Genomic DNA, 17149 nt, shown 5'->3' with positions numbered 1-17149 from the left:
AAATACAAACAAAGTTCAAAGGGTACTAACAAGTTAGAGAATAACTTAGAAGAGACATTAGAGTATTCATTTAAACCCCTTTCTCAAAATCTCTAATGTGGAAATTCTGCATGTAAGAGGCTGGATTTAGTTCCTTAATAAATTCAACTATGAGAGTAAGTGACTGGCAGAATCACTTTGAGGGAATTTACCTATATGAGTGTGGAAATCAGGCCGTTTTCTATGAGATCTTATAGACCATCTCTAGAGCATTCACGAAATCGGGATATTACGCATGGCCAGTAATGCGTTGGAACAAAATAAGACAAATATTTTGAATGAATAATAGTATGTGTGATGACTCCGGTTGGTTTTATAAGGGTCCTTGGTTCAAGACTCGTTCACCATAGTACCTTAACTAAACCTTGAGTTGTTTACACTAAGTGGAAGTTCAAAGTCAAAAGTTACTTTCATTTATGTGCTATTTATTCTTGATGATGCATTATTTTGAACTACGATGGCTTGATCCTGAAAGGGTACGTAAGCAATCACTTTGGTGGTGTAGCCAATTCAACGTTTTATCCTATTTATTTAATTTTATTTTACTATCTAAAATTTTGAAAATGGGGGGAATTGTTAGAATATTTTCAGAAATTTATTTTCATATTTTCAGAATCTTCAGAAACCTCATGACTATTTGCGAGTGGACGCTTTGGTTCATGAACGGATGCATGTGTCAGTTCAGAAAAAAAGTGTTGTTTGGCTAAGAGTCATGTCCGTTCAGAATCATCTACACGTTATCTATAAATAGAAGTGCATCATCAGATTCAAAGGGTCTTGAATTAACTTGTTTTCTCCATTGTATCCTGAAAGAGATCGAGAAACATCTATTAAAAGATAGCGTTTACAAAACGTGCCTTGGAGTCAATCAAAATCATTTATATTAATTTTTCTGAAATTCTTCAACAATGAGGTGGTCGTCAGCCGTAATTATAAACATCGTATAGAGTTTTTAGCTATCGTTTTATTTAAAGTTTTTTTTTTTCTGCACATAAAAAATGGGACTTACTAAATTTTTTTTAAGAGAAAAAGTAGAACTCATTTGGATAGAGTACAAAGCCAAGATTTTAACGAGTTTGAACTTAATTTGGTACGAAACCATCCACATAATTGGATTTTAAATTATTAAAATAAAGTTCTTTGGACTAACCAGTACAACATTTTAGACCGATTTCATATGATTTCCACGTACATGCATTGCATTATTCGACATGAAAAGAGAATTACGTTTCCAAATAAATAAATAATAATATATAAATATATATAAAGAATTAGAGAGAACGATTTCGAAAGGAAAAGGGGTCCAAAGCATTACGCAAGACTTTGACATATAATTAAATAATTAATTTAGCGTTGAAATTGGTAAATGGTTGTAATTTCATACATCTTAAAGCGAATAATCAATTTTATTTTTTATATTTTTTTATTGATTCAAAGAAAAGCTAATCAAACTTGAGCAGCCCAAACAAGGTGTGGATTAAGAAACATTGCTTGACGTAATTGAATTTACCACAGTGATTTGGTAATAATTTCCATTCATTTTTTGCCAAGTGGATTTTGACTCGTGTTGGGTTTTTTTAAAGCACGAATACACAATTGTTCTAGAGTAAATAGTAAAGAAAAAAATTTTATCTCGTAAAATAAAATTTGTTTATCGAACCATCCTCAAGTTGATTCCACAACTTTCGTTCCAATTCTTGACTTGACTTGGCTTGGCTAAAACCACCATGGCCAAAAAAAAAAAAAGAAGAAAAAAATGGTATTATTTTTAAAATTGAATAAGATATATCCCGAGTTCATAAATTTTTAAAAAGTAAGTATCTTGTTAGGTCGTCTTAAATGTCTATGTATCTATTAGACGAGTCGATTTGATCTATATCTATCATGAAAAGTAATAGTTTTACTATAAAAAATAATACACTTTCACGAGTTGGGTCGGGTTGTATATACATCTCACAAATTTTTTTGTGAATTTTAAAATATTCTCGTCAAGGAAATGTAATAATATTGGTGGTAACAATTACATATGTTATCTAGGAATTTCGATAACAATTATAGAAACTATCTCTATTTTACAGTATTTCATCTGTTTCATCGTATTTTTAAAACCTGCTCTTAATTTTTTTTTTTTTTGGTTATGGCCATTGTTTACACGGACAAATTCAAACAGATAACGTAATGACTTTTATTGACATAAAATACAGATTGTCGAAAATAAGATACAAATGTATGTATTTCTGATACGAATGACATAAATTGAATAATAGTAAATTTAAATTGGGTATATGTAATTTGAGAGAGTTAAAACAAGTTTTTCTGACATATAGACTGAATTATAACACATGTTTGGACTTAATCCCAATTAACCTTTCTTTTGGTTTTTTTTTTTGAGGTTCGATACTCAATTTTACCAATTATTATTTGTAAAATAAGACTATTTATTTATTTTAACACCCGATGAGTTCTACTTTTTATTCCCCTCGTATTAAATTATTCACTCCAATTACATAAGTGTTGTATATAGTACCACATCATATTGAAAAATGCATACCATAACAAAATTATGGTATTAAAAAATTTATACCGATACCGTACCAAAAATTTCGCTATTTTCAATATGTATAATTAGTATACCAATCATATCGAAATATCTTGGTATACCGAGATTTCAATACGATATCGTTATATATCGAAAAATACCTTATATATATAAAGACGTATGACATTCATGGTTACCAAATATTTGTTTCTTATTTTGTCTTTAACTAAAAAAACGTTTTATAATCTATTTAAAATAAAATATAATTAAATTTTTATTTATATTTAATTACATTTATAAAATTTAAATATATATACTTAAAAAGAAAATATAATATTCTTAAAAAAATATCATATTTAATTATATTTATAAAATGTAAATATATACTTAAAAAAGAAAATATAATATTCTTCAAAAAAATAATAATAAAATCATATTTAATTAAGTTTATAATAGCTATAACTATATATATAATTGTGGTTAAGTGATTACACCAAACATTAACAAGCTAACATCGGTTTCTTGATTTCAGACTTTTTTAGCCTAATTAATGTATTATATAATCGGTCTAATACGGTTGTTTGTTATGGGAATATCTTGTTCCTTTAATTGTCGAAGAGAGAAGTCAATCTTGATTCCTGGCTAGAGTCGAAAATTCAAAGCTGCCAACTTTGCACTAATGATTATTTTATTATAACCTTGGAAAATTTGAAGTAAAAACTAAAAATCTCTTTAACTAGACCTTTCATTTTATAGTACGGAATTAGTAAGATCATTGCGTCTCGCTGAAAGATTTGTGGTCCTTTTCCTTTCACAAGTAACAAACTGTCTATTTGTTAAACCGATTATAATCTTCCCACTGTTTATAAATTGTCTCGTATGTGGATAAATCTTGAATCTTGATGCTTGAGGATGGTATTTGGGAAGTCTCTAGCTGTTTCTTGTGTATTTGCAATTTGTTGTTTCTGGCTACTGAAATTATCTGAGTCACAGGTGCCAAAAGACGAAGGTAAGCAACTGATCTATTGCTCCTTTTTAAAAAGTATGACACTTTTTTTGGCGGATGCCCTGAATCTGGATTGAATAAAAGATTGGTTTTCTTGATACTCAATATTGAGTGAAAGAAGATTCAACATATGAGATTGTAGTGAAAACTGGGAAATCTTTTGTTGAAGAAAGAGATTAAATCTGTAGTAAATTTTGAGGAGTTGGGGTGGAGTTGTGAAATAACTTGGCGACGAGTTAAAATGGTATTCATCATCTTTTTTAGTTCACATGTATATGTTGATTGTGAGAATGAGATTTGGGGAAATCGTGACTGAGGAAAGCATGTTTCTCACAAAGCGGCTAAAGATGAATTGTCATATTCTAGGATATAGTTTTGTAAACTTGATCGGGAATTTTTAAGGTTAAAATTGGTGGGATTAAATCTTGGACTTGGTTGTATTTAATTTACAAGGAAAAGGAGAATTTTTTTAGCAAGCACATATTTTTGGTACTTTCACATCAAGTACCGTGTTCTTTTGCAAGCTCTCAAGTTTTGGCTACTTGTCTTCTCAACTTATCTCGTGCTTTTTAAATCCATTCTCTGATTAGTGGATGCCCTACAACAAATCGCAAATGAACTTGGTGCCACATTTTGGAGATTCAATGCTGATTCATGTGAAGTTGAGATGGTTGGGATTTCACAAACTGCTCCAAGTGGCTCCGATGGTTATGTTGATTGTGATTGCAGTTTTGCCAACAATACCGTCTGCCATGTTATAAGAATGTATGGCACTCAAATATTCAGTTTTCTCAGAAGCTACATTGATTTAAATGTTGTGAGTATTATTTTAATTGATGTACGGCTGTAAATGTGATTTAGATATATCATTACATTTTTAAAAAAGCACTTAGTACAAGTTATGATGTCTTTGTTGCAGGTTGGCATCATTCCATTTTGGAATAAATTTGTCTACTTTGGAATTTTCCATTTCGGTTAAGATTTTGTTATATGGTTCCACAGGAGCGAATATACCTGTGCATGAAATCCTAGCTGCTTAGTTTTGCAATTCTTGAACAAGTGTAACATTTGTTTAGATGGCTGCAGTCTGTTCATGTCTAAGCTTTCCTGCGAATCCGAGATCAGTATCAACATAAGTAGGAGGGTCTTCATTTTCTGAGTGGAAATTATATTAATTTTTTTTGAACATTTCAATAGTCTTTGTTCTTAAGAGCGCCAGCATTCAATGAGAAATGGATAACATTTATTTACATAAATTCTAATGGATTTCATTTTTGACATGATGGGTTTCTTTTTTTTTTTTATCCCTTTATTTGTACTATAAGACAAATAACTTGTGGTTTTTCCATTGCATTGACTATGAGCTTAAGGATTTATGTTCATTTTCTACTTTATTGCAGTGTCATTAAGAGCTTCAATCTTCCGGGGGCTCTTCCGCCTTCTATTTTGAAGCTTCCCTACCTCCAAGATGTGTAAGTTCAGAAGACCAGTATGATCTCTAGATTTCACATTTTATCCGACTTTCATGCTTATATTGGTTCAACATAATCTGACTTTTGATTTATTTCAGTGATTTTGCCTACAACCTCCTTACTGGTACAATTCCAAAAGAATGGGCTTTAACACGATTGAACTTTATGTATGCTTCATCTTATACATGTTGGTTTTTAATGCATGGTTGTTTCTTTGATAAATTTTGATGATTTCAAATGTTTATGCAGATCCGTTCTTGTAAACCGCTTATCGGGGGAAATTCCTAAGTTGTTGGGAAACATTACAACCCTCACGTACCTGTACGCCTTAACTCAATTCCCCCCTTGTTTCTGAAATAATTCATGACCGAAAAAATGGAAGTTAGGTGAAACTGTGAGGGGCATGCCGTATATACTATTTGAAGGCAATTAAACTGTTGTTTGTATCATCTTTTCATTTTTCTTGGAAGGCTAGTTACAAATTCCAAAGAAAGAAATAACTAGGTCAAATGTGTGATTGAAGAATGCTGTCACAGTTCTCAGTATTGTACATGTTTGGCTTAAAGAAAGGAAAAATTTCCGTGCATTGTATGAAAAATTTAATTGTTGACATTTGACCAGGAGCCTTGAAGCTAACCAATTTTCCGGGACCATTCCTTCTGAGCTTGGGAGGCTGATTGATTTGAAAACTCTGTAAGAACTGCTCTTGTAATTTTAATCATTAAATCATAGTTATGATATATAGGCCTACGACCAGCAATTTCATTATTTAAGGCTGTTGATTGAATCGCAGGATCTTGTCCTCCAACAAATTAACAGGGCCGTTGCCAATGTCTTTTGCTGGATTAACCAAAGTAACAGATTTGTAAGTACATTGTATTATCATCTTTAATCTAATTTAGTTTTTTGAAATTCTCTGGTTTGTTGAATGGTATTGCTACTGCGTTACAGTAGGATAAATGATCTCAACTTAAGTGGGAGAATTCCGGACTTCATTCACAGCTGGAAACTTCTTACCAAATTGTAAGATATCTTCACATTCCCTATTTTGAATATGATGGAAAATTTCTCTTTGTGTACCTGTTATGGTAATTGAATGTTCAAATATTTAATGAAGAGAAATGCAAGCTAGTGGACTGGAAGGGCCTATCCCCTTTAACATATCATATTTGAATGCGTTAACTGACCTGTAAGTATTTTACAATACTAAGTTGGACTCCAGCCTTTTACTCTCCTCATCTGGCTCTTGCATACCTGTCAAAAAAGCTTCTGATAAATTATCTTTTACAGGAGAATTAGTGATTTAAAAGGGCCGCCTCAGGAATTTCCATTGTTACGGAGCTCTACACGCTTGTTGACTTTGTATGCGAAAATTGAACTTTCTCGTCAAGAGGGTTCTTCGTTATTGTTGTCTCTATAATGGCTCATTCTTTTGTAGGGTGTTGAGAAATTGTAACATTACTGGGGAGATTCCTGCATATGTCTGGAAACTCAGACTTCTGAAAATGTTGTGAGTAACATTACTGTATATTAGAATGGATATGCTGATAGTTATATGTTTTCTGTTGGCTTTTCAACCGCCTTTTTTCCACTCTAGTCAAAAGCAACCCTCGTTCCATTCTTTTCTCTCTTATTTATGGAATCTCTAGATTGTCGCCTGGTTTTGGAGGCCACATTTGACCATATTTTTTGTCTTTCTTTTCTCTTTTTCAGAAGATTTGAATTTCTAGTATTTTTTCTTGGGACTTGAATTTTTTTCCTCCTTTATTTTACTCTCTTAGTCAGATATTTGGTGCAGACACACCATCTATCCACTGGTGACCATCAAACCTCAATCAATTGAGTTTGGTGGATTTTTAAAGTTCTTTTCTGACTTATGTAGAACAGAGAGACGTTACCTCTCAAAGGAACTTGAATTTCCTAAAGATGATGTGAAAGAAAGAGTAGAACCAAAGGTGTTCCTTAAGTCAATATGATAAATTAAGTAAAACACATGTTCCTTAATGAAAATAAATGCTTTTGTCCTAACAATTTGATCTGTAAATGTTTCTAATTCTATGAACTTAGTGTGTGCTGAGTTGGAGGAAATGAGGACCTTTATCCTCTTGGGGAAAAATGACAATGCTTTAATTTACTGGTGTTGTATATTGAATGCCTATTTTATATAGATTGGTGGTATGATAACCTACATTGTTTTGGCAATTCAATCCAATTTGATTCTTGAGCTCTCCTTAGAACGATTCTCATTTTGTTACACTCATGCTATTGTATCATTCAGATATTAAACTGACTGTTGTGATCGTGTTACTCTTTCAATAACATTTTCTCCTACCTGAGTGCACTCCCCTTTTTCTTGGAAAAATTTAAAACTATTTATCTGAAAATTAATGAAAAATGACATTCTAATTCCGTATTGACTATATTTTTCATTCATTCTCATTGACAGGGATGTCAGTTTCAATAAATTAATGGGAGGGATTCGAAATAACATTGCAAGAAATCTGAAATTTGTGTGAGTGTTAATATAATGTTCTGTTTTATTTTCTTTGATGAAGTATCATCTTTAGAGAAAGAATCTATCCTGATGGAAGTATGATAATATGTTATAAATCAGGCTTTTCTCTTCTTAATTAAGCCGGTTCACTTCTTTTCTGGTGCATTTTCTCAACCAGTAATTTTATTCCCGGCCAGCATGTTTTCTAACCAAATGATATTACTGTTGTAGTTTTTTGACTGGCAACATGCTGAGTGGAAATATACCTGGAACAATCTTGAAGGATGGAGGCAACATGTATGTTTTGTATTTTAATAATCATGAGAAAATGTTCTTGGTTCGTTTTATTTCATAACTAAACAATGTACCCCCTTTCAAATTCTTGGCATGAAATTAACAGTTCTTGCTTTTTGTTCTCGATACTTCACATGAACAGTTTTAAATTCAAGTTCTCCATCTAAGGTCATCATTTATGGACACTTGACAGAACAGTGGGTTTCTTTCTTCTCTTTTATTTTTTTGTTTGTGGATTCTGAAGGTTTTCTGTCGGATGTTCAAATGGAATTTATAAAGTTAAAGGGGCTTAGTTGAATAATATTTGTCTTTGCTGATAAGAAATTTGTTCAACTCCGTTCCTGTGTTGCTAAAGCTATGAAAAGTTGACAAATGTTTACAGTATCAATGCTTATTATTTCATCCTTATCACATTAATATCCAGATCATGACAACTAGCTTTTCTGTTTTGATGCAGTGACCTGTCTTACAACAACTTTACTTTGCAAGGCCCCAATGATCCTGCTTGTCTGCCCAACACGTAAATCCATTAGTATTTGTTTTACCTTATCAAGTTGATTTAACTTTTACTTTTTCAATATATTTAGTTGTTTCTTGCTGTTTTTCTCCTGTAGTAGGAATCGAATCGTTAACTTGTTCAAAGGCTCATCAACAGTGAATACACCGTAAGATGCATTTCGGCCACTTATTGTTTTTTGCCTCATTAATGGTCAGTAATATGGACTAGTCTGAAAGATAGCAAGTCGGTAAACTTGAGTTCTCCTCTGATGCTAACTCTTCCCATGCTTGACCTTCAACAGAGGACGAATCCTTCCATGTACTAAGGATTTGTTCTGTCCTAGATGTAAGTATGCTATCCTTTTCTTCCTTCGAAAAAGTAGTATTTTTTTTAAGTGACCAAAATTTGATTCTATCATTTTCGTAAATTGGATTTTGATTATCCTTCATTATTTTTGGTTGGTTTCAGTGTATAAAACTTCTCAATAACTTTCTTTCGTTTGTGCAAACCTGAGAATGATTAAAAGTTGTAATCTAGAGCTCTTTGTTTGCTTATGACAGATAGGTGCTCGTTATATGTTAATTGTGGCGGGGAAGATTTAACCATCAATGAAGGAAAAAGAAAAGTTATTTATGAAGGAGATGAAGGAGGTGATTCTGCAGAATATTTAAGTGCTAACTATTGGGGCTTTACTAGCACCGGAGATTTCATGGATGAACCTACTTATCAAAATTCACGTACTATCAAAGCCACATCGGTTTCGAATCTGTCTGACTTGTATGTCACAGCACGCCTTAGCCCTCTTTCGATGACATATTTTCATTACTGCCTGGAAAATGGGAGTTACAATGTGACCCTGCACTTTGCTGAAATTCTTTTCACAAATGATGATACATATAACAGTCTTGGCAGGCGGATGTTCAATATATACATCCAGGTTGGTTGTTTGGGAAAAAGAAACGTAATCTTCACCTTGACTTGTATTATTTTACTGATATTCCATTTCTGCGACAGGGAAAACTAGTTTGGGAAAATTTTAACATCGAAGATGAGGCTTATGGAGCTCAAAAGCCTGTGATTAGAAATTTTAATGCCACAGTGGAAGATGGTACCTTGGAGATCAGATTTTACTGGGCAAGTAAAGGGACTACACGTATTCCTAACAGAGGAGATTATGGTCCACTTATATCAGCTATTTCGGTCAATTCTAGTGAGTTCTTCCCATCATTTTCTTCGTTGTCCTTTCCTTAATGTTACTTTACTTTCTGGAAAAAATGCCGATGTCAGATGGTTTCTACAGTATGAGACCAGATAGGCAATGTTTTAGTGGCATTTGCAAGCTCTTAAGTTGAGTTGAGCGTGCATAAGTGAGAGTAGTAATGGGAAGAGTGACCTCTTAGGAAATTCTACTGCGTTAAGCTGCTGACATTGCGTCGCTTGATCTGGTTGGCTCTGATGTTGTGCTGCTTGATCTGGTTGGCTAGGTGAGCCGTAAAAGAGTGACACAAGATCTTAACCGGTAATACTGTCTTTGCTGGAACAGGTTTGGCTGTAAGGAAAGGGTAAGACTGAGCTATGAGGGATACGAGACAGTACCAACAGAGAGACACACATTCTTGGACTCATGAGCCTAATAGCCCGACACATTAGCACCCAAATAGGTGCACTCTACGCTACTTCGAGTATAAGGAAATAAAGTTGAGCATTGGCTAACAGTTATAACTTTTGACCTAGTGGTAAGCGCTAGATCCTAACAATTAGTATCAGAGCGAGGTCATGAATTTGAGTCTCCCAAGAAATATATATGTAGTGGCCTCTAAATACGTACTTGAAAATTTGCGGAAAATTTAAAAATTTTCTTTTTAATTAATTAAAATGCCTCATTCATAAATAAATAACTGATAAAAGTTTAACCATTCAAAATAGCAGCGGAAGTAAATGTTTGTTTGCAAGATAATAATTTAATACAATTCAACAACGAAGAAATTTGTTTGAGTCAAAATAGTAAATGCTAAAAACATGAGGTCCTCGGGTTCCACTACTGCCGACCCCAGCTAGCTCACTGGTCCCCGCCCTCGGTCCCTGCATCATCGGTACCTACAACCATCAAGTCTAGTGAGTCTAAAGACTCAGCATGCATATATCGTAAATAACGAGTAAATAATATAATAAAGTTGCATGGGAATAAAATATCATGTCATGAGGCGTAATGTGAAAATAACTTGTCATGAGCAATTATAATACGTGCATAACTGACTAAAAATCATAAGTGAAATGCTTGCTCAATCGATCTCTGTCATAAATAACATGTCATAAATTTTCTGTTGAGATTATGGTCTACGCAAGTGGCCCCTGCACTGAACTGAACTGACCGGTAACTGGCGACCGGGTGAAGTAATGTACGTCTGATCAGACTAATGCCACAGTATACTGGGTGGTACAAACCGAACTGACCGGTAACTGGCGACCGGATAATAAAATGCTCCCATGATAGTGAAATGGCCACAAACAATATCGCATAAATCTCAAAAATGAATATTTTATATTTTTATGCACCTAATATAATTAAATGGCGTAATTACATATCCTATAATAATTTTACCACATGGATTGGATCGTTCCCAGGCTCGCTGCGACCTAAATTTATCATGAAAAATATGCAAATGATTTTCTTGACCAAACTTTGTAATTGAATCCAAAAACGAGACAATTACGCCCAACGACTTCGTATTTAATCATGACTCCGTGCCAACCCGAACCAACACCGAACCATCATTTAGTCATGATTAAAATACCTTTAAAATGATGAAATAATGCTCCTAATATGATAAGGGCCGAAATTTTTGTGAATGGAGGCCGAAAACGTGAAACACTCTTTCGAGAGTCATTTTGCCACATTGCACCGTAAATTCTCGTACGACCTCTAAAATGATCCGAATCACGAACGGCCAAAAACATGACCTTCCTAACATGATGAGGTGCTGTCCAGTCCAAGGCCATAGGCTAAAAGCCAACCAAGAACTCGAACGAGCCTCTGAACCGCCACAGCAAGTTGCTGTCCAAAAATGCAGCAGCTGTGTGTGCGTTCCAATGCGTCGTTTTCGAGACTACCGGCCATTGGGGCTTGAACCACCGACCAGAGCCTCTTACCAATGTCCTAAGGAATGATTTGAACCATGGCTATGGGTCCTAGGCCAGCCACAATCCGCACTACACCGAAACCAACCGAAAAGTCCCACCCGAGAAGCAACCTGCGTGCGTGGGGTGTGTTCGGCTTCGTTTGCTGTCGTGGACCTTTCCAATGGCCATCGATTGACCATGGCTCGATCTAGACATCAAGGGGTATGGTATGAACCGTGGCTAAGGGCTAAGGAGCCAACCAAGATCCATACCAACACCACAAAGCCGAAACTACACATGCTGAAAATTGAAGGGCCGAAGGGGAAAAAGGGGCTGTTCTTGCTCTTTTGATTTGAAAACCGATTCACCATGGACCAAGCCTCAAAAGGGCGACTCGGTCACATCTTAGACATGATAGGGGAGTGTTCTAACCATGGCTATAGGCCCCTAGGGCAGCCAAGATCAAGAACTCTCTCCCGTGACAGCAACTATAAACTCGAGACTCAAAAGGAACGCATATGGAGTGTTGCTGTCATATGCGAGTTTCCAGCGGGTATGGGGCTTGAACGAATGGACCAACATGGTCCTAACATGTCCTAATACATGTCTAGATGCAGCCTTGGGAGCCTAGGATCGATCCATATCCTGAAACCATCAAAGCCGTGCAAACCGTGAAGCATGAAATGGAATAAAAAAAACTGTGCAGAATTTTATCAAAAACTGCTGTCATATTTCGGTTTTGGATGGGAAATCATGATCATGTAACGTTTAAAAATCATAATACGACTTGATTGAAGAGCAAATAAAAACATATACATGCCTTGGATTTGTTTGAAACGAAAACAAATCAAACGACGACGCGGCGCGGCGGAGACGGAGTTGCTTCTCTTGTTTTCTTTCTAGTTTTTCTCTCTTGTTTTTCCTCACTTGAAACTCACGGTTTTTGCACCCTCCCTTCTTCTGAAATTTTCGAAATTATGGGGAGGAGAGTGGCTAGGGAAAATTGAAGGGAAGATACAAGATAAATGGAAATGAAAAAATATTCTTTCTATCTACTAGCTTGAGAGATAGGGAAAATAGAATAATATCAAAGATTTGAGGGGATATTGGGGATGCATGTGGTCGAGTATGAGGTCTAGGAGCAAGGGAAAATATTGCTTAAATAAATTATTTAGTAGAGATTTAAAAGTGGGGAGAATATCTACCTAGGAAAAATTAAGGGAGAGAAAAATAAAGGATGAGTTGTTAACCAAAATTAAATCCTTTTTTCCATAGAGGTGGCCGATTTTTCTTAGATGAAATAGGGTAGGGAATTTTGCTTATTTAATAATTAATGAGGATTTAAAAATGGTGAAAGGTTATCTCCAAGTAAAAGTTAAGGAAAGAACTAAGGAATTGATTTGTCAAAAATATTTTAAATCTTCTAATGAAGGGGCCGAAATTTTTAAGCGAGATGGAGGTAAAATATTGCTTAAATATTAATTATTGATGATTTAGTGTGATGGAATTATCTCCCAAAAAGAATAGATAAGGAAAGGTACTTAAAGAATAATTTGCCTCACTAATAAAAATCTTTTTTAAAAATATTCAAGGGAAGGGCCGAAATTTTTGAATAAAATGGAGGGGAAATATCTCTTAGATCTTATATTTTAATTCTTTAGAGTTTTATCTACTCATTAAATATTTTAGTGAATAAATAAATTAGTTTAGGATGGTAATTATCTTGCATGCATGGATAATTCTTTAAATTTTTAAAGATAAATTTACTATCATGTTAAATTATAATTTCTTAATTAAAATAAGTCTAAATTAACTTATCTCAATTGGTCACATATTTTATTTTAGTCTTTTAATTAAATTATTGAACCTAAAAGAATTTATTTACTACTTATCTCAAGTTACTTAAATAAATTCTTAAACTTTCTTTTACAATAAATTAACTTATTATTTATCTTAAACAAATTCTAAGAATATTTTCTTAACATTAAAATTTACCTCTTTACTCCAACTCCGGTCCGGCCTCACTTATTTAACTAAAAAGGTAGTAATTAAACTACTGCATGAAATAAATACATTTCAAGAAAAGAATTTAAATACTCATGCAATAAAAATCATTTTAATTTAAATACTAGGAATTATGCATGGCTTAAAAACGTAGTCTAATTTACGGGTTCTACAATATATCTATATTTATTTGGGAGTGGAATGTTGAGTTTAAGTGTGCATGAGTGAGGGTAGTACTTGGATGAGTGATTTCCTGGGAAGTTTTCGTGCGTCAAACTGCTCACATTGCGCCGCTTGGTCTGGTTGGCTAGGTGGGCCGTAAAAGAATGACATCAGATCTTAATGGGTAACACAATATCTCCTGATGATAGGGTTGGCGGTAGAGAAAATAGTAAGACTGATATATAAGAGATACGAGACAACACCAACTTCTCCTCGGACTCATGGGCCTAACAGCCCAACCTATTAGCAACCAAGTAGGTGAACTCTGCGCTACCACGAGTATAAGAAAATAAAATTGCGTCTTTGCTAATAACTATAGTGTTTGGCCTAGTGGTAAGCGTTTGATCATAACAATATTGAATGTTGTTATGTTTTAGCTCTTATAGTCTTCTTAACTCATGCAACTGCATCTGTTCCACAGAACTGAGAATGGTTTTCTTCCTTGATTGGGTTCGGTTCACACAAATTTAATTTAGCGACTTTATTATTTGACTAACCTGTAAATCTAATGTTACTCTTGACATCTAGTCCCGAAGTACTGGACCAAAGCTTTATTTTATTAATAAATATAAATTTTCTCAAGTTTTAAATGTGTGAATTTGTGATTTGCATTACTTATTAAATGCATCTCACACCATCAGAAGGAAAGCGAGAACATGGTAATATTTTTCATAAAGCAGTGCATGGGTTTGTAGTGGCTTTCGGCCGTTATCTTATGCTAGCCAAAGTTTGGGAGAAATGCTTAAGAGCCTTTACTTTAGGAGTTTGCAATGTACTAAAAGTTGTGTTACGGTCAAAGCTTACCTTATAACAGTTGTGATGTACCCTAGAAACACCAAAAACAGTTGTTTTACCTTATAATACCAATAGGAATGGGTAACATACTAGTTTCAAATAAATTTGAATCCAGTTGAGAGATGTTTTATGAAAAATATAATTCAGTGAGTATTCTTATTTATCTGTCTATTTTTCTTTGCAGATTTCAAAGTTTGTTCATATGGTAAAAAGAAGAATGTTACTGCTTACATTGTTGCTGCAGTACTTTCAATATGTGCTATAATGGCAATTTTAGGCATCCTTTGGTGGAAAGGTTATCTAACAAGCAGGAGACAATCAGGGATTGGTAATGCTCTGAATCCTTTAAATATGATGGAACATTTCTTGACTTGTAAACAATCAGTGTTCGAGAGTCAAATATAAAAGCTCATTTTATGCTTCTCATTGATAGATTTGAAAGGTCTAGAATTGCAAACTATTGCTTTTACGCTGAAACAAATTAGAACTGCTACCAACAACTTTGATGGTGCAAACAAAATTGGAGAAGGTGGTTTTGGTCCTGTGTACAAGGTAGTTGGTAGTTTTTTACCAAAAAATTTGCTTCTTCTTTATTCCGTCCCTTCTGTAATTCTCATCATCTGATGGAGAAACTGTTGCAGGGTCTACTATCTGATGGTACTGTCATTGCTGTGAAGCAGCTCTCCTCTAGATCAAGACAAGGAAACCGTGAATTTTTGAATGAGATTGGCATGATTTCTTGTTTACAACATCCGAATCTTGTTAAGTTGTATGGATGCTGTATTGAAGGAGATCAATTGCTGGTGGTATACGAGTACATGGAAAACAACAGCCTCGCCCACGTTCTGTTTGGTAGTAATTTACCGATTCAATAAGATTCCATTTGTCTTATGCATATTTTACCTTCATTAGCACGTAACTGTAGTAGGATGATACTTTCCAGGGTCAAAGGAAAGCCAGTTGATACTGAACTGGCCAACTCGGTTTTCGATCTGTATTGGAATTGCTAGAGGATTAGCTTTTCTTCACGATGAATCTAGACTGAAAATTGTGCATCGAGACATTAAAGCTACGAACGTGCTTCTAGATAAAGATCTAAATCCAAAAATATCAGATTTCGGGTTGGCTAGGCTTAACGAAGATGAGAACTCACATATAAGCACCAAAGTAGCTGGAACAATGTGAGCTTATCTCATTGACTGTAGATTATTCTGAATTTCCTCTCCATTACCTTGACATATTTTTCCCATATTGATCGCAGAGGATACATGGCACCTGAATATGCATTATGGGGTTATCTGACAGACAAAGCAGATGTTTACAGCTTTGGAGTTGTCATCTTGGAAATAGTCAGTGGCAAAAGCAACAACAATTACATGCCCAGTTGTAACTTCATTTGCCTTCTAGACTGGGTATGTCGCAAATACTTGAAATTAGATTCAGCTTGATTGAATAGTAGAACACAAATCTTTTGTGTTATACATCAGCCTAAATTCAAGTTTTGATTTCTATATCACATAGGCAGCCACACAAAACCAGTAGGAGCAATTGTAGCTCCCAACTTCCATTTACATGTGAAAAATTCTTCAAAACCGTTGCTTTCCACTAAAAATAACTGTGCAACTGCCATATTTCTGCAGGCTAATCACTTACAAGAGAACAAAAACATCGAAGAACTAGTAGACGAGAACCTGCATTCTCAAGAGAACAAAGAGGAAATAGAAAGGGTGGTGAAAATAGCACTCCTGTGCACAAATTCCACACCATCTATCAGGCCTACAATGTCTGAGGTTGTCCAAATGCTTGAAGGTAAAATGGCGATTCCAGATTTGATACCAGAAGGAAGCGCATATACGAACGATGTTCGGTTTAAAGCCATCAAAGACTTCAACCAAGAGAGGAGAAGTCAAAGTTCTGGTGTAATCCAAAAGCAGAATTCAACTATGATACTAACAGATGCAAGTTTCACTTCTTCTAGCTCTGTTATCTATGAAACCACTAGAGATACCAGATCACATTGATGAGCCATGTTATTATTTCGCGTTGAGCCATGTTAATATTTCGCGTTGTGTATTTTATAACTTGTATATTTCAAAGGCCGTGAGGAATTGGTTTTGCGGGATTTCTCCTTCCTGCTGCTTTTCACTCTGTTGATTTTGTTTAGAAGAGGATTGATTTCTTTGAAAAGGGGATTATAGATATGGTTTTTTTACATTGATGTGGAGTTAATATTGACACGTCTACGATGAAGATGGAGTTAGAGATAGGGGTGGGCAATTATATCGAGAAAACCGGGTACTGACCCGACCGGGCCGGTGCATTTTTTCGGGTAAATCAAGTAATTAGTCGGGCTCGGATAGAAGATCTCTACCCGAAGTACCTGATCGGGTATCTGAAAACCCGATTTATTTTTATTTTTTAAAAAACGATATGAGCTTGGTCTTGAATTATGATGTTCTCTTGATTTTATTTTAATTGGAATCCTGGTTGTTAGAAAGTTAGGATTTTTTTTTTCGGATTTTGGCTGTTGATAATAGTAAATGGAGCTTGTGGTAGTGAGAATCGTTGATTAGTTTTTTGTCATGTTATTTATTTTTTGGGTATATAAAAAAAAATAACTCAGACAGATGTTGGAGTTAAGTCAATAGCTTATTTTATGGGTTTT

General features: G+C 34.5%; 1 protein-coding gene across 2 annotated transcripts; it reads left to right on the top strand.

Moving 5' to 3' along the window:
- Positions 1-3180: 3180 nt before the first annotated feature.
- On the top strand, positions 3181-16677 carry LOC140979299 (probable LRR receptor-like serine/threonine-protein kinase RFK1). 2 transcript variants are annotated; one of them, XM_073444654.1, is made up of 24 exons: positions 3181-3587; positions 4175-4349; positions 4985-5056; positions 5155-5223; positions 5306-5377; positions 5678-5749; positions 5850-5921; positions 6008-6079; positions 6174-6245; positions 6347-6418; positions 6495-6566; positions 7503-7568; positions 7782-7847; positions 8302-8364; positions 8462-8509; positions 8645-8688; positions 8904-9280; positions 9358-9553; positions 14669-14812; positions 14918-15036; positions 15126-15336; positions 15428-15665; positions 15746-15896; positions 16125-16677. In XM_073444654.1, the coding sequence occupies exons 1-24, from the start codon at positions 3491-3493 to the stop codon at positions 16503-16505; spliced, it is 3021 nt and encodes a 1006-aa protein (XP_073300755.1). In that variant the 5' UTR covers positions 3181-3490; the 3' UTR covers positions 16506-16677. The 2 variants fall into 2 exon arrangements, with proteins under 2 accessions (XP_073300755.1, XP_073300748.1); XM_073444647.1 differs by having other exon boundaries at positions 3182-3587; positions 8459-8509; positions 16125-16676.
- The last annotated feature ends 472 nt before the right edge of the window (positions 16678-17149 follow it).

Source organism: Primulina huaijiensis, chromosome 1, assembly GCF_012295235.1.
Source record: "Primulina huaijiensis isolate GDHJ02 chromosome 1, ASM1229523v2, whole genome shotgun sequence".
Lineage (NCBI taxonomy): Eukaryota > Viridiplantae > Streptophyta > Magnoliopsida > Lamiales > Gesneriaceae > Primulina > Primulina huaijiensis.
The sequence above is the reverse complement of the archived record's forward strand: the minus strand, read 5'-3'. Positions and strand labels throughout refer to the sequence as shown.

Excerpts from the sequence above, each read along its gene's own strand:
- LOC140979299 (XM_073444647.1), top strand. The coding sequence starts at position 3,491 with ATGGTATTTGGGAAGTCTCTAGCTGTTTCTTGTGTATTTGCAATTTGT. Across the intron at positions 7,569-7,781 it reads GCAAGAAATCTGAAATTTGT|TTTTTTGACTGGCAACATGC; the intron begins GTGAGTGTTAAT and ends TTACTGTTGTAG. Across the intron at positions 15,037-15,125 it reads GTTTTGGTCCTGTGTACAAG|GGTCTACTATCTGATGGTAC; the intron begins GTAGTTGGTAGT and ends AAACTGTTGCAG.